The sequence below is a fragment of the Hyla sarda genome, chromosome 1 (assembly GCF_029499605.1).
Source record: "Hyla sarda isolate aHylSar1 chromosome 1, aHylSar1.hap1, whole genome shotgun sequence".
NCBI lineage: Eukaryota > Metazoa > Chordata > Amphibia > Anura > Hylidae > Hyla > Hyla sarda.
Genome location: NC_079189.1, coordinates 132,528,383 through 132,553,222, shown reverse-complemented (window position 1 = coordinate 132,553,222; position 24,840 = coordinate 132,528,383). Strand labels below are relative to the sequence as shown.

At 40.0% G+C, this 24,840-nt stretch overlaps 1 protein-coding gene across 2 annotated transcripts in view; it reads right to left on the bottom strand.

Annotated features, from left to right (window-relative positions):
* The window catches only part of FSTL5 (follistatin like 5), an 872,209-nt gene that overhangs the window by 154,736 nt on the left and 692,633 nt on the right, over window positions 1–24,840 (bottom strand). For both annotated transcript variants that reach the window (XM_056561517.1, XM_056561526.1), the window contains exon 10: window positions 8,085–8,219. In XM_056561517.1, coding sequence (XP_056417492.1) covers window positions 8,085–8,219 — 135 coding nt within the window. The remainder of the gene's footprint in view (window positions 1–8,084; window positions 8,220–24,840) is intronic.

Genomic DNA, 24,840 nt, shown 5'->3' with positions numbered 1-24,840 from the left:
GGACGGGCAGTGTGTATCATAAAGATTTATAACAAGGTCAGTGGGGCCAGACACTTGCGCTGGGGACCTGTCAATCACACAGTGGTCCCAGCGCTCACTATAGAAGGGGTCAGTATTAGTCTGGGGGGGGGGGTACAGTACACATAACAATTATATACTGTAGAAGCGGCTCCACTCGCTCCCCTGTCTAGACCTGTCACAATTCATAATCCCCGCCAGAAGACAGGAGCTCTGATTGGCTAATAGTGGTGAATAGCTTTCCACCAATCAGAGCTCCCCTCTCCCGGAGGCGGGGATTATGAATCGTGACATCTGTATACAGGAGCCGGCGGCAGCGCAGTGGAGCCGCATATACCGCCGGCTTTTTAAGTTAATAAATGCAGATCGCAGCGGGTCTCTGGAGAATGACCTGCTGCGATCTGTCCTTCAGCCCCAGGACTACAACTCCCATCATGGACAGAGTCTGTCCATGATGGGAGTAGTAGTCCTAACAGTCACAATAGAGTCCCGCAGACAGGGGATGTGCGTCTCTCAGCGCTCCGGTACTACAACTACTCCCATTATGGGACAGATTCTGTCCCATGATGGGAGTAGTTGTAGTACTGCAGTGCTGAGAGACGGCTCCTGCATCCCCCACCTGCATCTTCCACCGTCTGCCATTTTCTACGAGTCCTTGCTAGCACTCTTAGGTTTAGAATACTTTTCTTGCAAAAAAGCGCAATTGCGCAAAAAAAACCATCTACTTTTTTTTTGCGCAATTGATAAATACCAGTCCACTGGATTAGGTGGTGTACTGTAGACCAAACTGGTGACAACTTTAGAAAACTGTCCACCAAAAAAAACGCAGCTCTATGCAAAAAAAGCGCAATTGCGCAAAATTTGTAGACGTGAAAAATGGTCTAAATGCAATGATACATGTCCCCCTTAGAGCTATAGACAATGATTTAATGTAGGATTTTGAAAAAGTATGGACAGAATGGTCTATATTTAGGAAATCTGGGGCAATGCTGGATTGGCTAGACCAAGCAAGCATTATATAACTCTAACAGTTGGAGGCAATATCCCTATCCTAATGTGTGTTTCCTTGTGTGTACGGTATGTCTTGTCAAATGTATTATGGTTAATTTAATTTTTTATTTTTTTTCTTTGTTTCAGTTTTTTCCCCATTTCTCATAAAATGTTAAAGATTTCTTTAATATGGGTTAAATGTAAAGGGGAAATGTGTATGTGTGTGTGTGTGTGTATATATATATATATATATATATATATATATATATATATATATATATATACACATATATATATATATATATATATATATATATATATATATATATGTGTGTGTGTGTGTGTTTTTTCTTGTGTGTATAAATATAAAATAAACAGAAATCTATATATATATAAAACTCAATGTGTGTATGTGTGTGTATGTTCCACAAAACTTCCAAACGGCTAAAGATATTAACATGAAACTTGGCACACATGTTACTTATATGTCAACAACAAACATAGGCTAGGTGATTTAACCCTTACTCACCCCCATTTGCCAGGGGCAGGGTTTATGTTTAAAGTCCTATACAAGTCTATGGGAAATATATGTTACTGCATAACTTCCTAACAGCTGGAGATATTTCAATAATAATTGGTCATATGTTACTTATATGTCCACTTAAAATATAGGATACTTAATTTAACCCTTAACTACCCACATTTGTGAGGGTCAGGGGTTTTGTTTAAAGTCCCATGCAAATCAATGGGAAATGTATGTTCTCACACAACTTCTGTACGGCTGGAGATATTTCAATACCTGGTACACATATTACACGTCGGGATATGAGGACGGGATGAGAGGTCGAGATAGGAGGTCGAGATAGGAGGTCAAGATAGGAGGACGGGATAGGAGGTCGAGTTACGAGGTCGGGATATGCGGTGGAGATAGGAGGACGGGATAAGAGGTCAAGATAGGAGGTCAGGATAGGAGGTTGAGATAGGAGGTCGGGATAGGAGGTCGGGATAGGAGGATGGGATAGGGGGTTGAGATAGGAGGCAGGGATAGGAGGTCGGGATAGGAGGTCGGGATAGGAGGTCGGGATAGGAGAACGGGATAGGAGGACGGGATAGGAGGTTGAGATAGGAGGTCAGGATAGGAGGCCGGGATAAGAGGTGGAGATAGGAGGACGGGATAGGGGGTTGAGATAGGAGGATGGGATAGGATGTCGGGATAGGAGGTTGAGATAGGAGGATGGGATAGGAGGACGGGATAGGAGGTCGAGATAGGAGGTCAAGATAGGAGGTCGGGATAGAAGGACGGGATAGGAGGTTGAGATAGGAGGTCGGGATAGGAGGATGGGATAGGATGATGGGATAGGAGTTCGGGATAGGAGGTCGGGATAGGAGGACGGGATAGGAGGACGGGATAGCAGGATGGGATAGGAGGTCGGGATAGGAGGACAGGATAGGAGGATAGGATAAGAGTTCGGGATATGAGGATGAGATGTGAGGATGGGATATGAGGTTGGGATATGGTGACGGGATAGGAGGTCGGGATATGAGGACAGGATATGGGGTTGGGATATGACAACAATATATGAGGATGGGATATGAAGTCAAAAGCTTCTTCCTTTGTTTATTTTCCTCCCCAACAAGGATTAGGAAGGAAAAACCGGGCAACGCCGGGTACTCAGCTAGTGTAATACTAAAGTAAAGTCTGGCTGCAGCATTTTTGAAGCAATGCCATAAAAAAGCTAAATGTAAATCCAGGCCTACAGTTTCCAAATTATAGCTACTTGTCATGTCTATATGACTTTTATTAAATCAGCAGAAAAGATATAATCTATATAACCTACCTTTCCAAACAAACGGCTCATGTGACCTTACTAGACATGAGCAGTTACTAGGGAACAAAACCACTAAAAATCCTATGACAACTTTGCTGGATTTATAAGTATAATTGATTAAGACAAATAGATTATTTATAAAACAACTATTGCCTGGATGATTTTTTCAGTCTTGGTTACATGTTGAAGGGGTTATCCAGCATAAGGTGATTTTAGTACATACCTGGCAGACAGTAATTGACCTGCTTAGGAAGGATCTTCACTTGTCTTTGGGCTTAATGGCTAAATTGTGAGATTACCATAAATCTGTGGCTAGCTTTTTGTGAACTGGGATTTCCTGTTTGACTTTTCATTTTTTGACTACAAATCTCACAACTCCATTTTCCTCCATCCCACACATCAGCCACCCCACCCTTTGAAACATAAATGAGCTGCATCCATTCAAAAGACCTGTGGTTTTAAATCAGGGTGCCTACAGCTGTTGCACTAGTTGCAGATTGATCTCTCTCCCACCAAGCGATCCCTCCACCCTGACTAGTGACTAGTGAGTCAGGTCTCAGCCACATTGCAACCTGGGAAAGATCTGAGACAATAGTCATTTTGTATGCTGGTAAAAATAAATATTGGGGTAAAAATCACAGAAGAATTGTGAGAAAATCATTACACACAGGTACAGACACTATTTTATGAACTACACTAACTTTACAGCCCCTGTAGCATAGTCAAATAAAATAAAAAATCCTGGAATACCCCTTTAATACTGACAAGGGAATAACCTTTCTTTGGGAGCTATGTTACCTGAAAAAAAAAACATCAGAAAACAGAACATTGCTAGAAAACTGCTTTAGATAACAATGACTATAGGGAATCTCTTAGGTTTGGAGCCTTTTTTTTTGTAGAAAAGTCACAAAAATGTCTCTGTTGTGCAAAATTTGAGCTGACATTATTTAAAGCAATGTGTACTTTTCAGTGGTTGCTCACGAAGTGCGCCTTTTCTTTAAAAAATTGCAAGTTTGTCGCAAAGCCCTAAATTTGTTGCAAATCTACACCAGCCCAGACCTGGCTTACAAAACTTGAGAACATTTTAAAAAACGCTGGACATTTTTTGCGCAAGAGAAGGAATCATACAGGGGTATTCTGAGGGGATTTATTGTTTTTTTTGCCATGTGTTCCAAATGTATCATCACCCCTGTGATAGTAAGATAAATGTGTCACATGTAAGCAAAAATAAGTTGCTTCAAATGGAAGGAAGGAAGGAATGAAAGGGGGGAAAGAGGAAAATGAAAAAGAGAGAGAGAGAGAGAAAGAAAGAAAGAAAGAGAGAGAGAGAGAGAGAGAGAGAGACAGACAGAGAGAAATTGCTGCAGGCAGATAAAAGTCATATGCAGCGGGATTTACCAGCATATGGACGATAGCATTAAAACCACGGCTTGCACTGTTGAGTATGTTGCAGTGTGTGCTATCTGATTAATGTTCTATAGCACAGTTATCCTTTCAAAAAATTTTGATTGTATGCTGTAAATAAGTAAAATTGATAAATTATAATACAACTTCTTTGCTGACTATGACTGTAATTTCAATGTTGGAATTGTGAGCGCCTTTTCATTGTGCACATTATTAGATTAAACATTACGACCATAATGTTGTAATGTCATACATGCCGAAACGCGCATTGGAGTGGCCCTATCCAGGCACCTGTATTACTTGTTGCACTAGCCATTTAGGTGTGTGTGGTTGATTTACTATTGTACATTGGTTTTTTTAGAGTCCCTATACATGGCACTTTGACAGGCTAGCGATCAGGTTTGAAGCACTTTATTGTAGGTTTTCTGTTTCATTATGCTGCTTAACCTCTTCAGGACATAGGGCGTATGGATACGCCCTGCATCCCGAGTCCTTAAGGACCGAGGGCGTATCCATACGCCCGTGGGAATTCCGGCCCCCACCGCTAGCCGGTTGGGGACCGGAGCCGGATGCCTGGTGAAATCGTTCAGCAGGCATCCCGGCATATCGCCCAGGGGGGTCATTATGCCCCCCCATGTCGGCGATCGCCGCAGATCGCTGGACAATTCAGCCCAGCGTTCTGCGGCGATTCCGGGTCAATCGGGTCTCCAGTGACCCGATGACCCGGAATTACTGGCTGTTCGGGGCCGTCTCTGACGGCCCCGAACAGCCAGAGCCTGCAGGGGTGAGGTGGCACTGGTGCCACCTCACGATCGCCCTGATTCGTTGGCCGGATTACCGGCCGACCAATCAGGGCGCCTGCTGCGGGTGTCACTCCCGCACCCGCTCCGCCCCTCTTCTGGAGGACGTGAGCAGGTGCGGGACGTGCACCCCGGGTGCTGGGGACCCCGATCCCCGGCGCCCCTGTTGGGATCGGGGCCCCAGGAGCAGCTGCGGCGGCGGGACTGACCTGCAGCGTCTGGATCGTTGGAGGTGAGTGACAGCCTCCTGCTGTTGCTTAGCAACAGCTCCCAGCATGCAAAAAGGGCATGCTGGGAGATGTAGTTATGCAACAGCAGGAGGCAGACCACCACAACTCCCAGCATTCCCTTATGGGCATGCTGGGACTTATGGTTTTGCAACAGCTGGAGGCACATTTTTTCTATGGAAAAGTGTACCTTCAGCTGTTGTATAACTACAACTCCCAGCTTGCACAAACAGCTAAAGTGCATGCTGGGAGTTGTAGTGGTGCATCTGCTGGTTGCATAACTACAACTCCCAGCATGCCCGTTGGCTGTCGGTGACTGCTGAGAGTTGTAGTTTTGCAACAGCTGAAGGCACACTGGTTGTGAAACTCAGTTTTTTTTTTACCTAACTCAGTGTTTCACGACCGGTGTGCCTCCAGCTGTTGCAAACTACAACTCTCAGCAGTCACCGTACACCATGCACCGTACATGCTGGGAGTTGTAGTTTTGCAACAGCTGGAGGCACACTGGTTGTGAAACACTGAGTTAGGTCACAAACTCAGTGATACATAACCAGTGTGCCTACAGTTGTTGCAAAACTGCAACTCTCAGCAGTCACCGACAGCCAACGGGCATGCTGGGAGTTGTAGTTATGCAACAGCTGGATGTCCCCCCCCAATGTGAACGTACAGGGTACACTCACATGGGCGGAGGATTACAGTAAGTATCTGGCTGCAAATTTGAGCTGCCGCAAACTTTCTGCTGCAGCTCAAATTGCCAGCGAGAAACTACTGTGAACCCCCGCCCATGCGACTGTACCCTAAAAACACTACACTACACTAACACAAAAAATAAAATAAAAAGTAAAAAACACTACGTATACACTACGTATATTTTCTGCTATTACCCTTTTTAAAAATAAAAATTTTTTGGGAAAACAAGCATTTTAGGTAAAAATTTTTTTTTTTACTTTTGCAAAAGTCGTGAAACACCTGTGGGGTATTAAGGTTCACTTTATCCCATGTTACATTCCCCGAGGGGTCTAGTTTCCAAAATGGTATGCCATGTGTTTTTTTTTTGCTGTTCTGGCACAATAAGGGCTTCCTAAAGGTAACATGACCCCCAAAAACCATTTCAGAAAAACGTACTCTCCAAAATCCCCCTGTCGCTCCTTCCCTTCTGAGCCCTCTACTGCGCCCGCCGAACACTTTACATAGACATATGAGATATGTGCTTACTCGAGAGAAATTGGGCTACAAATACAAGTAAAAATTTTGTCCTTTTACCCCTTGTAAAAATTCAAAAATTGGGTCTACAAGAACATGTGAGTGTAAAAAATGAAGATTGTGAATTTTCTCCTTCACTTTGCTGCTATTCGTGTGAAACACCTAAAGGGTTAAAACGCTGACTGAATGTCATTTTGAATACTTTGGGGGGTGTAGTTTTTATAATGGGGTCATTTATGGGGTATTTCTAATATGAAGACCCTTCAAATCCACTTCAAACCTGAACTGGTCCCTGAAAAATACTGAGTTTGAAAATTTTGTGAAAAATCGGAAAATTGCTGCTGAACTTTGAAGCCCTCTGGTGTCTTCCAAAAGTAAAAACACGTCAATTTTATGATGCAAACATAAAGTAGACATATTGTATATGTGAACCAAAAAAAATGTATTCGTAATATCCATTTTCCTTACAAGCAGAGAGCTTCAAAGTTAGAAAAATGCTAAATTTTCAAATTTTTCATCAAATTTACGAATTTTTCACCAAGAAAGGATGCAAGTATCGACAAAAATTTACCACTATGTTAAAGTAGAATATGTCACGAAAAAACAGTCTCGGAATCAGAATGATAAGTAAAAGCATTCCAGAGTTATTAAAGTTTAAAGTGACAGTGGTCAGATGAGCAAAAAACGCTCCGGTCCTTAAGGCCAAAATGGGCTCCGTCCTGAAGGGGTTAAGGTTCTGCCAATTGATTATGTGTGTATAAAGATTAATTATTTCTGTATTTACCATCATGAACAATATACAATCATGCCCTGTGCATTGATTACTGTTAAATGCAGGTTCAAGTGATGTCACCCCGTTATTTGATATATTTATTCCTGTTTTTTATATTATTGTATGTATGATTGTATTGTATGTATATTATTGTATTTGTGTATATATTGTGTAAACATAGCCTTACATGAATGTTTAACATGTTTAAGTAGTCTATTGCTGTTTATACTTAAAACATTACTGTAATTTCTATAAACTTTGACATGTCATCCATCACACCTGGGCTCTGTCTGCTTTACTCCCCGACCAGCTACCAGATCCAATTTGTGCTCTATTTAAATGTATAAAGCCCCTCATAAGTCAGATTTGGTGCCTGGCTGTGCTTTCTGTGGTTATAACTAAGATCGCAATGTCTGTACTACATGTACATAACAGCAACACTAATAACAGCAACACTAATAAAATGGTATAGTACATTTTAAACACACTTAACATTAGTTTGCCAACATAATTGAAAATTCACATAAGTTAGAGATAACCTATAAACACAATATACTGTATAAAGCAAAATGTAGGGGCATTACATGAGTTAAATTTCCTCTCCTGGTTTGATTGGACTTAACAGAATATAATATATGTTCAAATCGTAGTTAATGGAGTGGAATGGTGTAACATTAACCTCAATATATGCTGTACACCTTATTTATGAAAACTGGAATTGCAATAAAAGTTAAATACAATAACCAACATTCTAGTTATAAAGTCATAAAAATTGACTTTAAAAATTTCACAAGTAAGAAACTAATAAGTAAAACATATAACATTATAATTTATTACATACGTGTCTTTCTGGCTGAGTCTTCCACAAAAAGGGAAGAAATATCTTCATCTACTCCAGCTGCATTCTTAGCAATGCATGTATATGCGCCAGTATCTTCATAGCGCACATTGCTGATGTGCACTTCACTGCCATTTGCTAGGGGAAGAAAAGAAAGATTTTAGAAGTGAATGTGCAAGTTTTCTTAGTCTATAACTATTTATTAAAATGTAATGGATGAGTAGTTGCACAACAAACAGATACATTTCCAAATGATAAAACGTATTCATGTATTTAACTTTTTTTTTAAATAAAATAATGTTTGTTTTTTGTTTAAGATGCAAGGTGCAATGGGATATTTTATTATCTGAGACAGGTGAAGGAATCAGTAGAGAGTTAAACTAAAAGGAAATACACTTGTTCATGGTGTTTATTTTAAGAACATCCAGAAAATCCTGCAGACAACAAAGTGTCTTGTTAAAATCCTGCAAAGATCATTGTTATTTTCACATGAATGCTTATTTCCAACTGGCAAATGTCTTATGGTTTAGCCAAAAGTCAGCATTTAACAATTTATTGTCTCCATTTCAATAGAATTTGCTTGATTGTTATGGGGCCTGTGTGCTGGGCGTGAAATGGGTCAAACCCTCTAGGCCCCTTTCCTTCAATTGCTCCTGGCCAGGAATTTAGATATTCACCTGTATATGAACTCAATGGATGTAGAACTAAATAGTCATTGGTTTGCTTTCTTGTCACTTGTACTTGTAGGCTGCAGGCTGCTTTATGCCAACAGCCTAAGGCTTTGTGAAGCAGCTGAAAATGTCAGCATCCCGACTGAGGTGGTAAAACAATTGACGTGTGGATGCAATGTAACTGTGTGGGGCATAAAAACGAAAGAACTGTTTCTGTGTGAGACATCAAGGGGAATATGATCACAAGTTGGAGAACTCTGAGTAGGAGAATAGGTGAAAGGGTACTGGAAAGGGGAAGAGAGACAAATTCCAAGAAGACATCATTTGTGAATCTCTGGATTTAACTGTATTGTTCGCACTTATACTGTCCAGAAAGCAACTGTTTAAAAATTGGTCTTTTATAGCCAGTCATAGGATTAAGAGATGTAGAACAGGAATTTAGATATTATGCCCACCATCATGAGTATGGCAGCAAAACATCATAATACCACAGAGTGCCTATGCGCTGATGTCCTTACATATGCTCAGTGCCTCTCAACACTAAGTGGGCGTGTGATTGAGACAAATGTATATGGGTGATGATGTATACTTTGTACTGTTTGCATTACTCCTTACTACATTCACCAAACATTTGCTGTCTGGATATCTTTATTTGTCCAGCTTACAATTCATAGCATAATTCATCTTCTTAAGAAATCAATGAAGAATGGATCTTTTTAAAGATTTGCTTATTTTTAGTCATCACCTCAAAAGCTGTTTTCAACAGTCTATAACTGACCAAACACATTAGACAGCTGTGAGTGGAATGGTCATTTAGTCAACAGCTATCTCTCTTGACTCTCCCCATACACATGCACACTCACAGGAGCATGCACGTGTTTTCAGTGATGAGAGAAAAGGTAAGTCAAGACTGATACAAAGAGAAACACATTTTTCTTTTTTTATAGATATTTTTAGTCAAACATTTGACTAAAGTGTGACTATAAGGGGTAAACACTATTCCACCACTCAACACATATGCCAAACAATCCACACTATAAGTAACACTAATGATATTTCATCACATAAAACACTGTTGGGGAGATTTATCATTGTGTTCTATTCTTATTTCTGGTCTAAATCTGCAATTTTTGTTCATTTTCGTGCAAATTGCGTTTTTTTTTCAACTTCTAAATTCCATCATTTTGACCTTTTGGTGTTGCTAGACCAGTTTTTAAAGTGACGGATGCAGTGGTAACGTATTTATTATCTGCTTGTTTTTAATTTTGTCGCAAAATTCATGCAAATGGTGCTTAAAAAATCCGCAAATCTAGACCACCTCCTGACCAGGTCGAAAAAAAATCACTACTCCTGTCTGTTTGCCAAGAATCTATAAACATCAGCCAAAGTGAAAGAGAGGGAGATAGAGACTTTTGTGATCCAAAAAAATGATGGCGATACCTTTTTTTACAAAAATTTCGTAGGGTACCATATAAAAAATAATAATAAAAAAGATACTGTAGTGATGGAAAAATTTGTCTTTAACGGAATATGTCTTTTTAATAACAACATTTTTATAATTTTTTAAACAGGGATCAATTTCTGTGGGCGGGCAGGGTACTAAAAATTTAGCCAACAATAAAAAAAAGTCTGTAATGTGTGTGTTTTTCACTTTTTTTTCTTTATTTTTATTTTTTTTAGGTAGTACTACTCCTACCATAGAACACACTGTTCCATGATGGGAGTAGTAGTACCTGTACTAGATGACAGATCACCCAGGTCCGTTGCGATCCTCCTGTATAATGTATAGATGAGGCCGGATGCTCTTCTATGGTCCCCTGCACTGCCGTATATATACACCTATTCATATTTTCCGCAGAGAGCTGTGATTGGCCAGATGGTTCCAGCCAATCACAACTCTGTGGGATATATGAATATGTGTATATATACATCAGTGCAGGGGACCATAGAAGAGCAGCCGCCCACATCTATACATTATACAGAAGGATCACAGTGGGTGTCAGGAGTAGTGTCAGGAGTTCAGAGGCCTTTTCAAAAATGAAAGAAGCAATCTAATTGGTTGCTATGGGCAACTCAGAAACTTTTCCTCTGGACAGGTTTTGATTAATCTCCCTCTATGGGGGAGATTCATCAAAACCATTGTAGAGAAAGAGTTGTGCAGTTGCCCATAGCAACCAATCAGATTGCTTCTTTCATTTTTTAAAAGGCCTCTGAAAAATGAAAGAAGCAATCTGATTGGTTGCTATGGCCAACTCAGCAGCTTTTCCAGTAAAGTAAAGTTTAACCACAACATTGTAACACTCTGCCCCACCCCGGGATTCGAACCAGTGGTGGATTCCCATTCCACTGACTGGCCGAGACGGTCCTGCTTATCTTACTGTTTTACATGCCATGAGATCCCCATAGACCACAATGGGCCTATTATTTTCAATTACATATTGAGTGTGGATACATTTCTTGAGTGTATTAACATTACAGGTTATAGTCACTAGAGTCTGAAGAGGAATTATTGATTCAGGAATTTTGTTTGGATTATCAGATTTGTAGACAGTAAAGATTTTTCTCTCCTAAAATAAGGTTTCTACAGTACCTCATGGGGGTTGTTGGATCAACATTGTGGAATAATAGGCTGCACTGGATAAAAGAAAGTTGTTTTTTTTAGCTTCACAAACTACTGTATATTCCTTTTCGAATATGACTGATAAATCCCAACACCACACATACAATTAGAGACGAGTGAGCCGAGCTTGGCGAACCCGGTCTTGCTCAAATCTTTATGGCAATTTCTAACATTGTCAGGCTTGGTTTGTGTGAACCTGGCATTGGCACTTTTATGAGCAGAATGGATGAAGAACACATGTAGTTTTGGCACCTGAATGAATGATGGAGGAAATACTAGGAACACTGATGATGATATAATGGTAGCCCAGCATACATTTCATGAACTCCACTCTTAGTAAATTTGGCCCAATGTATACACTATTATCAACTAGGCTCTATCAGTCAACAGGATAATCCAGAACTAACAGTGTGCTCTAAGTTACTTGGCATTTTTTTTGGAGGCAAGGCAAACCTAATACATTTTAATAATGTTTTATACAAAGCTTCATTTTTTTTTACAGTGTTTACTCTGTAGTTGAAAGTACTTAAAGAAGTTATCCAGGACTGGAAAAATATAACTCATTTCAAAGAGCGATGCCTCTTCTGTCCTCAGCTTGTGTGTGGTATTTCTTCTCAGTTCTATTGAAGTGAAGGAAGCAAAGTTGTAATATCACACTCAACCTGAGGACAGGAACAGATCTTTCCTCAAAAGAAAACATATTAATATAGGGCATTCCCATTATAATTTGTAAATAATATAATCTGTTCCAGAAAGATTCAATTTCATCACATTTCTAGAATAAATGAATCAGTTTTTTGCAATTTTAGAATAAATGCACAATTATAATATAGCAAAGAAATCTTTCTTCATATTTCTCATTTACGCACCCTAATAATCTAATACAAGACTTTAGGTCTCAGGAAGGTCGAATTGTTACTGTAGTTCTTTTAAGTCAAATCAAACACCAAGGTCTTGTAAACTTATTTTTTCTCCAGAGAAAGCGATTAAATGCTTTACCAATGCCATTACTATTAATTGGATAGAAGAGAAAAGGCAGAAACTGTACATGATGCAGGATACGTTTGAAGAAAAATCCTTTTTTTTTAGTAATGAGCTCTCCCAGTATAAGAATATTGTTAATCTTTCTGGTTTGATTTAGATTTTTTTGTATCATACATCATACATACAAGTTCATTCTTTCCTTGAATTTAGTTAAGAATTATAGTTTTTCAGATAGAAAACCGATACAATACTGTTACACTCAGGGCTCAAGCCCTGCAGGAACGCATGGGAACTAAGTTCCTGCACTTTTTCCACAGCAGGAACACCGTTCCCATTAGCAGGAGTCCTGCGGGAGCAGCCCTTGAGTGGAAATCTTGGGTGAGTTCCCATACTTTTGTTTCCTATGACTTGACCAGTTCCACACCAGTAAAATGCTCAACCGGCTTTAATTCACATCGCAGCCACTAGGTGAACAGCAATGAACACATATAGCATATACCTCTCTGAACAGAGTATATTGTCTCAAGTTCATATTTATTTATTATAAGCTAATGATCTTGTGATGCCACTCACTGGCCACTTTATTGGGGACACCTCTTAAATTGCATACTACGTACATATAGATAATCAGCCAATTACATGACAACTTGTTGAAGTTCAAACCAAACATCAGAATGGGAACAAAAGGGTATTTAAGGGACTTTGAACATGGAATTAAAAGTAAGGCTGGTCTGAGTATTTTAGAAATTGCTGATGTATTTTCACAAACAACCATCTCTGGGGTTTACAGTGGATGATCGGAAAGAGTGAAAATATTTAGTTAGTGGCAGTCGTGTGGACGAAGGTCAGAGGAAAATGAGCAAACTGGTTTAAGATGACAGAATGGCAACAGTCATTCAAATAATCACTTGCTACAGCCAATTTATGCAGAATACCATTTCTAAACACACAACAGGTCAAACTTTAAACCAGATGGGCTACAACAGCAAAAGACCATACCTGATGCCACTCCTGTCAGCTAAAAACAGGAAACTGAGACTACAATTTACACAGGCTCACTAAAATTGGAAAAAAGTTAAACTGGAAAAACATTGCTCAGTATAATAATTTTTTAACCCAATTGTGACATTTAGATGGCAGGGCCAGGATCATGTTGGTGTTGGTGCTTTAATGGTGTGGGGAACTTTTTCTTGGCACACTTTGAGCCCATATGACCAATTAAGCATCATTTAAAGGTGACAGCCTATCTGAGTATTATTACTGATCATGTACTCCCCATTATGACCAATGCATCCTTGTTCTGATGGCTACTTCTAGCAGCACATCATCTCAAACTGTTTACCTATATGTGACAATAAGTTCACTGTGTTTTATAGACTCCGTCAGGTCTCAATCCAATAGATTATCTTTGGAATGTGGTGCAACACCAACATGAATGTTCAGCCAACAAATCTGCAGCAACTTATTGATGCCATCATGTCCATATGGATTCATGTTTACAACACCTTGTAGTAGAAAGTATGCCTTGAAGAATGATTGAAGAATGAAGGTGGTTCAAACCAGTACTAGCAAGGCGTGTGTATTTTGTTTTATGTTGTGATATAAGGGATACACTGAATATATATATATATATATATATATATATATATATATATATAACATTTCTTTATATTTTTAATTTTAAGGCATTGTTTATTGTACACATGTTATATTTTGATTGCATTTTTCCATCGTGTAACATATTGTTAGAAAGTAAATTGCCTATTTGTCTTATGAGACACTCACTAGAAAAAAAAGATCAACACACTGAAACTCTATACAGTAGGTGTCATTCTGTCCAATACTGCTAGTTATAAAACATCTGGTATATGACAGGTCTTGAGTTTCATTTGTTGCAAGATTAATACATCTTGGAGTAGGCATCGGCGTGGAAGAGAAAAGCAGCTGAGCAATAAATTAAATGCATACAATTTGCATGACTTTTAAAATATCTTGTAATTACCTGTCAATCAATATCTTTTTTTTCTAAAACCACTTCTTGGTGCACCCAAGGGGCTTACAAAATTGAGTAATTTTTTTTTTTCTTAGTTTGGTTGTTTGTTTCTTTTTAATCTAGAGTTGGCACATAGTTTGGTTGCAAATTCCATCTATATGAAACAGCTTATGCTGTGTGTAAGAGCAGCCTCAAAATGGATACTCCAAAAGCTGTTGGCTGAACAATCTTTCATCCAGAAGTCATGCAGACAAAATCCACTATAAACATTCATAGTTACAGAGATGTCAAAAGTTATGATCAGTCAGGGTCTCAGTACTTAGACCCTCACCAATCATTAGATCAAGCAGGCAGAAGGATGTGGCTGTACACTTCATTCCTACGTCTCTTTGGAACCAAAATACCAACATAAAAGGGTAGGTAAAGGTATCCTAAACCTGGAGATATCAAAGACCCTTGGTGATTGCAATTTCAAATTAATCACATAAAGAATTAATTTAATGTATTTTATACAATAAAACTTAACCTTTACTTAAATGTTTTAATGATAATGTAACAAAATTACAAAAAGTGTATAGTACAGAAATTGAGGCATCACCATAAACAATGAAGGGGATAGGGAAAAGGGGTACAGGTGAGTACCTAATCTATCAATAATCCTGTCCCTACCTAGAGGACATAACCCTCCCTAACCTCCCTCCCTAAGTGTGGACTGAGAAATGGGGAATTGCATATACATAAATGAATACAAATAATTGTGGCAGACCTCTCTTAGCCAACGTGTTTCGCCCAGTAGTATCAAGGGCTCATCAGGGATTAGAAAGAGACCATAGAAGAATCCATACGGTGCTACCATACACTCATATAAGATAAAGCAATGAAGTAGCAATTGTATACAATTCAGATGACATCACAGTTATCATAACATGACTAAAAGGTTAATATTTGTAGTCAAGATAGACGATTATTAGTTTCCAGGCAATTGAGGTTTACAGTATAAGAAAAATATTTGGGGAGGAAATATCGACCAGCAATTGTTGCAAATGGAGGCGAGGTAGATTTACCGCCTCCAGACCGTGACTCCATCGGGTCTATATGAGTCACTGTCATTTAAAGCATTCATCTATTATCATCTCTGTCCTCCTTTTCATATAGTCTCTTCTATATACTCGCTTTTTCCATATGTTATACATTTTCCTATATATCAATTATTCTCTTTGTTGTCTACCTACCTGGTCCATCACCACCTACTACTGTCAGTTGCATCAATGTTTGCAGCTTTATTATTTATCATTTATTTTGTATCTCAGATTTCCCCATACCTTTTCTTACCAGTATGGCTGGTGTATTAATATTGTGTGAGTTGGCAATCCTCCATCCATTGCATCATTATTATATTGGAGTTTAATATATTCCCTTTATGGGTATGATTAATATATATTATCACAATGTATCCTGTTGTTGCTATGTGGCCTCGTGTTTCCATCATTATTACACTTCAATTTGGGCCCATTTTCATAATGCAAATATTCTATAATGCATACATTTCTTTTAGTGGAACACATTGGCCCTGATTTACTAACAGTAGAGTGTAGGTTTCTTAGTGGGTTCTAATTCCCTACAATTTATTTTCCACAGTATTTACTAAGGTTTCCCTACATTTTCCACTTTCCCTACACTTTGCTTTTTTTTACACATGCTCTGATCTGTAGGGTTTTCGTTAGTTGAAATCCATCACATTTTCTTTGGAAACCTTAGTTGGGTTTTTGTGAAAATGTCAGGAACACACCCCTTTTTGGAGACCACACCTCTTTTCACTGCAGCCACGACCCTTTTTCAGGTTTTCTTCACAAAATGGAGCGTTCGTCGGGGTTTTTTCAATTCTGGTGCAAATTCTGGCGCAAAATCTGGTGCAGACAGAATTTCTTGCGCAATGCGACAGAATCTGGTGCACAACCCGACAAAACATGTCGGGTTTGCAATAGTAAATGAGGGCCATTCTGCATTCCGAGCTCACCTTAGTGAACGCTTTTTCACTTCCGTCCGAGTGGAGCGCATTTTGCGCTCCACCTGACCGGATATGACATACACTGCAATGTTTCATTGCCAAGCATCATCATGCGCCTTGTTTTTGAAGTGCATATGCACCTCCATTCACAGGAAACCCCAGGTGCAGACGTCATCTCCGGTGCTGAGCACTGGCTTACATAAGGAGTGGCGAGCGCTCCAGGGGCGGACACAGACAATAGAGGGCCCCTGTGCAAAGAATATACCTGCCCCCCCCCCAACCAGGTAATATGTTTGCTAGGTAAGCAGGTAGTACGTTTGCAAGTAGTAAATTAGGTAGGTAGAACATTCTCTAAGTAAGTAGGCAAGTAGTAAGTTTGCAAGTTATTTAGGCAGGTAGTAAGTTCAGTTGGTAGGAAGGCAAGTAAAGGGTTTGCCGCTAGGTAGGTAGGTTATACGTTTGTTAGGTAGGCAGGAAAAGCGTTTGCTAGGTAGGTAATATGTTTGGTTGGTAGGTAGGCAGGTATATGTTTGGTTGGTTGGTAGGTGGGTGGCCACGTTACATTTGGAAGGTAGGCCCTTAGTCCAGTGTTTTCCAAACAGACTTTGGCTGTTTGGGCATGCTGGGAGTTGTAGTTTTCCAACAGCTGGAGGCACTCAGGTTGGGAAACACTGGACTAAGGGCCCAACTACCCACCAAAATGCCACCTTCTGTTGCAAAACTATAACTTCCAGCTTAAGACTGTCCGGGCATGCTGGGAGTTGTAGTTTTGCAACAGTTGGAGAGACAATGTTTCGAAAACACTGCCGTAGTCAGTTTTTCCCAACCTGGATGCCTCCAGCTGTTGCAAAACTACAACTCCCAGTATGCCCGGGCAGTCTTAAGCTGGGAGTTATAGTTTTTCAACAGCTGGAGGCACCCAGGTTGGGAAACACTCGACTAAGGACCTACCTACCAAACCTGAGTGTTTCCAGCTGTTGCAAAACTCTAACTCCCAGCATGCCTGGACAGCTAAAGACTGTCAGGGGAATGCTGGGAGTTGTAGTTTTGCAACAGCTGGAAGTGCCCAGGTTGGAAAATACTGACTAAGACAGTGTTTTCAAAACAGTGTCTCTCCAGGTGGTCCAAAACTACAACTCCCAGCATTCCCGGACAGTCTCTAGCTGTCCAGGCATGCTGGAAATTATAGTTTTGCAACAGCTGGAGACACACTGATTTGTAAACACTGGTGTAACCCCCCCCCCCCCCCCGCCCCGCCCCCGGACAAAAAATAACAAAAGAAGAAATACACACCATGTCCAACGGGTCACGTCCTATCTTCTCCACAGGCCAGGCATCAGTGAGTGATGTCGTCAAGGCAGAGGTCACGGCCTGCTCTGTATACAGTGTACAGCTTGGAGCGGCGCCGGGGCGGGAGGAAGCCTGGCAGGAGCAGTGCTGTCAGTAAAGTTTTTCCTTCTTTTGTTTCCGACGAGGGGGGCTGGCCTAAGACAGGGAAGGGGGCCCTGCAGATGCTCGCCATGGAGGTATGTGCGGGGCACGCTACTGTAGTCTGACTGATTGGCTGACTGTATGTAGTCAGTCAATGAGCAGTGCACAGTGGCGGCCCCCAGCGGTCAGTGAGTGACAAACACAGTCACTCACTGACAAGAAAGAAAAAAGAAAAAAAGCACAGGGCCGGCGGGCCCCCCTGAAGCTCCGGGCCCCTTACAGGAGTAGGGGTTGTACCCCCCTGATGGCGGCCCTGGCCCTGACTGTGAGCAGCAGCGGTGCAGCGCTGCTGCTCAGTGTGTGTTGTGTGAGGGGGCAGAGGGCCCCCTCAAACGCTAGGGCCCCTGTGCAGCTGAACCGGCTGCACATATGGTATGGCCGCCCCTGGCGCGCTCCTTTACTTCAGGGAGTGGAAGTATCACCACGGCCATCTGAATCATTTGGTCAGTAGCATATTTGGGTTCATTGTGCTTTATTGTTTGCAGCCGGCTTTAGTATCTTCTTTTACTTTGTCAGCATTAGGTCAATATTCTATCTGGCTGTATGATGCACCTATGTATGTAAACTGCCTTATTATCTTGGATAGGCCCACTGTGTTGTCCACTCATCTTACTGGCAGTATTCTGTGTTAGCTCTTTGTGGGCTGCTCTACATCTATTGCCTTATATATCAAAACCTTCTAGTGTCCCTTAGTGTCTTAGGGCTTTTTATATCTAGGCACACTTGACTTTTTTTTTTTTTCTCCAGCACAATGATAATATTTCTTTTGTTTCCAGCATATGGAGCATGTCTGCTGTGAAGTTCCTTGGTTTGCTATCATAGCTTTACTCCATCATCCTTATGTATCTTTTGTGCTTCATGTAGGTAAGTGGCAACCTACTATTTATGGCCACAATAGCAATCATTAACCTGGCAGGGTGTTTAATCTATTGTATATAAATGTTCCATCTTCAGGAGCCTTATTTAGGGTCGGTGATCAGTTATATGGACATTCTGTGGCATGGGTAAATCCTCTCAATACAGCTTTGGATTCTTGCTTATGGCAATCCCCATTTTACCATTGTGTTAGGAGTCTAGATCTCCTCCTATATAAATGTTATTTACACACCTATTTTTTTCTTTACAGCATCGTTCAATGGCATCGTTCATTGCATCTTGTATAAAGCACAAAATATGAGTTGTACTAATTAGCATCTCATGAATATTGTAAATGGCAACCATTGATTTGAAATATATGTGTATTGTCTGTATCAGGGGCATGTTCTTTTTACTCTCTCATTGCTATATATCAATACTATTTCAGACTATAACTGCATTGTCACTCACATATTGACACTGACTCCTAGCTCTACCCAGACTGCTATCCTCTGACCAACTCTACAACTAATTCACTAACCGTCATCTAACCATATTAGTCTATCTTGACTACTATTATTAACCTATTATTGATAGATTAGGTACTCACATGTACCCCTTTCCCTATCCCCCTCACTGTTAATGGTGATTCCTCAATTTGTGTACTATACACTTTTTGTCATTTTGTTACATTATCTTTAAATAATTGAAGTAAAGGTTAAGTTCTATTGTATAAAATACCTTATTGGTGCATTATTTATGTGATTACTCTGTCTGTTTGGATCAGGGCAGTGAAGTGTGCAACCTTTGTTAAATATATTTATTTATTGATTTAAATAACAGGGACACTTTAAACAAGTGTATATGTTTATTTTTATTAACTGATAGAGATATGACAATAAAACACTCCATGGGGGACATGTATCGAAGATTTTACCCCTGTTTTGTGTGTATTTTTTTGCGCAAAATTTTGCGCAAGCCCTTTTTTTTGTGCAATTTTTTTGCGCACGTTTTGGTAGAGCATGTCCTCCAGATGTGGCTGAATCAGGGTACCTTGGAGTGACATCTATAGTACACATGGATTTATTAACTGCGTACTTTTTTTCTACACCAAAAATTTTGCCGCAAGAGCTGTTTTTTTTGCGCAAATATAAGCCATCTTGGACTTAACGTAGCAAGATGCTCTAAATCATTGATTCTATTTTCCAAAGAGTGGATTTAGGAGATTACTATATTTACCCGCAATTTATGAAGCTCATTGCACTTGATTGATAAAATTAGCGCTTCTGCACATAATTTAGAATTCGGGAAAAGGGGTAAAATGCTTCTACCATACACAAATAATGATACATGTCCCCCCATTACCCTATAGTTGTGGTCTATGTCTCATTCTGGATTTTTATATGCCTAATTATTCTTTTCACTACAATCTGAAGGCCCTATATACCTTAGATCAGCAGGTTTAGCTATTATCCAAAATGTGTAGCCTTGATGTGAAATATTTACATCCAGTTGTATTTCATGTCAAAGCTACAGTTTTGTTTATTCATTTGTCAAAGTATTTAGAGCCTTTTTTTATTATTTTTTTTGCTTACTCGGGGCACACAAAAATATGCATGTGCGACTAAGCACTTTTTTGTGCAACTTTGGTGGGTAAGCAAGAAGTTGCAAACAGCCTTACCTAAGCAATTATCAGTTTTCACTGTGCAATCGTCATGTATTTATGATGTGCAAATGTCGCATGTAGGCAAAGAAAAATAAAAAGTCACAAACCCCTTAAAAAAAAAACCTTAAAAAAAGTTGCAAGTCTACTCCAGGTCTGACCTGGAGTACAAAACTCCTGAACGTGAGCAAATTTAAAAAGACTTTTATGTTTTGCTTATGTGCTCTAAATGTATCAACCCCCTGTATGTAGCACATAAGCAAAACTAAAGAAAAATAAAATGACTTCAGAACTTGCTTCCCAAAGCAAACAATGATAAATATCCCCCATGGTCTATAAATGACACAATGCCAATAAATAAGTAGTGAAAAGAAGGAAAATAGGTAAAAAAAGATGTTAGGAGCACCTGCTACTGATAACTTCACATTCCATCTGAATAAAAAACAACCCATCATGTAAAAAAGGGGTGATGAGGCCAAAAAAATAATTTGATCTGGCCTTCCTGCTGCTTGAGTTTTATAACTGTTACATGGGCAATTTGCCACTTTGAAGAGCAGGAGCTGCATGTAGTGTGGAGTAATCAATGTGTTAAGATTAAAGGTGGTTCTTCTTAAAACGCTTCCCAAATTATTGACAAAGCAAAAAAAAAAATAAAAAAAAACATTTACAATTGCATTTGGGCCACAAATTGAAAGTTAATTGGCAAATCTCCAATACTTTAGGTCAGAGATTACCTTAGCCATCTCTGATATAGATACCAGAAGGTCAGCAGCATGGACAGCAGTATGTCTTCTCTAAGATTAGCACTGGCTTCTACAGTACATATTCAACTATTCAACGGACATCCACTTCTTAATCACTGACATATAGGATATGTCTGTTCCTCAATACTGAATTTGCTGCTTCTCAAAATAATATGGGATTAGAGTCCTGGTGCTGGTTGTAAAAGCAGAACTCCATCCATTACCCCCTCCTTAAAGGAGTCATCAGGAGCAATAAATGAGAGCGAAATCCCAAGAAGAAGTCCTTCCCCAGAAGATTCTTGAATGGACAATGAGACCAGGGAATGATAGGTGATAATCATGTAAAGTATCCCTGCATTAGATGATTAGCATAGGAGCTCTAAGGCCACAACAAAGTAATAGAGCAGAGACCAAGCCCTTTGAGCATGGGATTAATATGAGAATGCCCTGCCATAGATCCTTGAAAAAGAACAAACTAATTCTATGACCAGCCTCCACCTCTAGTACCTAAAGATAAAAGTAAAGTAGTAGCAATATAAATTAGTTCTCAAATACAAACACTACACTCTAGCAACTAGAGATGGTAGCATATAAAAACAGGGACCCAGTCATTACAGGAGCAGCCCTGCTGATAATTAATGGGAAAACTAACTCCCAACAAAAAACTAGGTAACTTTGGGAGAAGGAAACGCACAGAGTAACAATGAGGCTTGTCAAAGTTCACAAGTCCAGAGGCACAAGGAATGAACAGTATGACAGTCCGCTTCAGATGACCCTAAAAAGGATCTGGTCAATGCACAATGAGCGCTAGGCAGAGTAAAAATACTTGCATTTTATAATGCAGTGTTGATCACACTGATGTCTCAGGGATTTCTTCTTGTTGTCCTCTACTTATATTCCAGATGTATCTTAACTTTAATCGGATCCTGATCATTGCTAGGATGACCATGCAATTCAAAAGGCTTATTCCTGTGTCCACATGCTTTTAGCATTAATCATTTGTCATTACACTCCAGAAGTTTGAAGATAACCTGCCATGGTAGACAAGGAGGAGAATCTGGTACAAGGACCAGGTCCCATTCTATGGGCATGTTCCACTCTGCAAATATGGCATCAGCAGGGAAATCATGTGCCAAGGTCGTCATGTGAGTCAACGCCACAGCTTCACTAGCAGCCGACGCTCAACATGTAGTGGTATAATCCTGCGACTTATGGCTGCTATGAAGAATGTAGTGGTCCATAGAACTGCCCGAGGTGCAAACTGATTTGGGGATACCCCAATCGGACAAGAGACTGAACAGTATGCTCGGAAAGGAAAGCTATGGAGCAGGTTTCAGTGGAAGAGCTTCTCAGTGTGACCTTACATGGCAATGGCAGCAATAGGAACCGAGGAGTCAGCAGTTACATTTTTGTTATTTTTATGCCTATCTCTGTCTTTTCCATTATACAGTTCTTTTTCACATTTCATGTTTAATTCTTTTTAGAAACATTTACACAATAAGTCAGTAATTCAATAGTTGGTGGACATTATTGCTCAGTTTCTCTATTGGATTTGTAAAAGAGCAAAAATAATTACATGCAGGTTATTTGGAGATACTATCATATCTAACTATTGACAACATGATGAAATAATTTATATAGTAAAAACAGCATCTCAAAGACATAGTGGAAATCTATTCAATAAAAGTACAAGTAGGACAGATAAAGTACATATTGAGGAGTCAGTGCAGGAATAAATCATTTAAAGAAAGACTTTGCTGGGAAATATATTTTCAACTGGATTTATAAATTGAAAGAGATGTTTGAAGAATATTTAGTCTAAGAAATTCTATAAAAAGGGAAAGTAAAAAGGTAAAAAAAGATTTAGAACATCAAAGGATAAAAGTACAAAGATTAAACCTTTCTTGGTGTGACTGTAGAGGAGAGCAAGACTGGTTAGTTGGATTATGTGAGTACACTTGTACAGTATTTGGTTCAAAATGTAATGAATGAATTCTTGTACTGAATAGTAAACTGTAAAAAAAAATTTGTAAAGAAAATGTAAATTTGCCTTTTAATATATCACCAGGAAACTGCTAGGCTGTGTTGTATTGGGGTGCCCATGGCCCACTTGAAGAATTGGCTCTGGGTGCCCACCCTAAAGATGAAATTATTATCAGTTTTACCATCTATAGACCGTCCATATGAAGTAATTATTATTGGGGGGGGGGGACTCAATTATTAGGGGGACAGACAGGGCGATCTGTATCCAAGAGAAGTGGGCTCTACCTCAAACAGTAATAGAACTACTGGGTGCTTATTTATGCTTTTGTACAAGACATGCGAACAAGTAGAAAAAAGCAAAGCCAAAAACAATAGCACACCAAAAATTATACAGAAATGACTTTATTATCAAAAAGGTACATACAACCTAACACAGTTAAAACCATTTAAAAAGGAGGCCCATGAATAATACTGGACCACCTCAAGCCACAGAGAGGGACCCCAGAACTAATCTGGTGATTCCCCCTCAAAAAGCAAGGACACCCGTCTGTATTCTAATCAATAAATGTAAACAATATCCTCTCTATTGACCGATGGCCCCACAATACAGGAATACAATAAGTACATCTAGCTGCTACAGTACAAATCCTGATAGATATCAAGTGAAAAATAATTGGGAGATTCAAAACATAACAAAACTCCGGTACTAATAATACAAATAAGTACAGAGCAGCTGCAACAACAATATATATCTATCAAGTGAATATCATACGGTCAAAGGAGCAGATGAATAGACATCACACTGTCACGTGAAGAACGGGTGTCCCTCCAAAAAACCCTCGGTCCCCAAGCGTTCCGTCACTCTAGGTGACTTCCTAAGGGGCGCAATAGGGACAGGGCGATCTGTCACAAAGACCGGGAGCGCCGGACAGTGTGTTGTCTTCCTGGTGCTCGAATTCGGCACATCACATCTCGGATTGGGTTGACAGGTTGCTGGGTGGGGCTGGAGAGGACCCAGCAGTCATGGTACATATTGGCACCAATGACAAAGTAAGAGGTAGGTGGAGTGTCCTTAAAGATGATTTCAGCAACTTAGGCCGCAAGCTTAAGGCAAGGACCCCCAAGGTAATATTTTCTGAAATATTACCTGTACCGCGAGCTACACCAGAGAGGCAGCGGGAGATCAGGGAGATAAACTAGTGGCTCAGAAGCTGGTGCAGGAGGGAGGGGTTTGGGTTCAGGGAGAACTGGGCCGACTTCACTGTCGGATACCACCTTTACCGTAGGGATGGGCTGCACCTTAATCGGAAAAGCTGTGCTTGCAGAGAAGATGGCTAGAAGGGTGGAGAAGTGTTTAAACTAGGGACTGGGGGGAGAGAACTTACAAGGTAGAGGGGGAAGATAGTGTAGATAGAGAGGGGGGACTTAATAATGTACCTGGGGGTGGAGCGGAAGGAGGGGTTAGAATAGTTAATAGGGATAGGCATCATAGGAAAAAAAAAACATACACCAATGAATTGCATGATGACTAATGCCAGAAGTCTGACCAATAAAACTGACGAACAGGAGATGAAAATGTCTGAGGAGGATTATGACATAGTGGGTATAACAGAGACTTGGTTGGATGATAGCTGTGACTGGGCGGTCAACATACAGGGTTATAATCTATTCAGGAAGGATCAGACAAAACAGAAAGGGGGAGGAGTTTGTCTTTTTGTAAAGTACAGTCTGAAGGCATCACAGCGGGA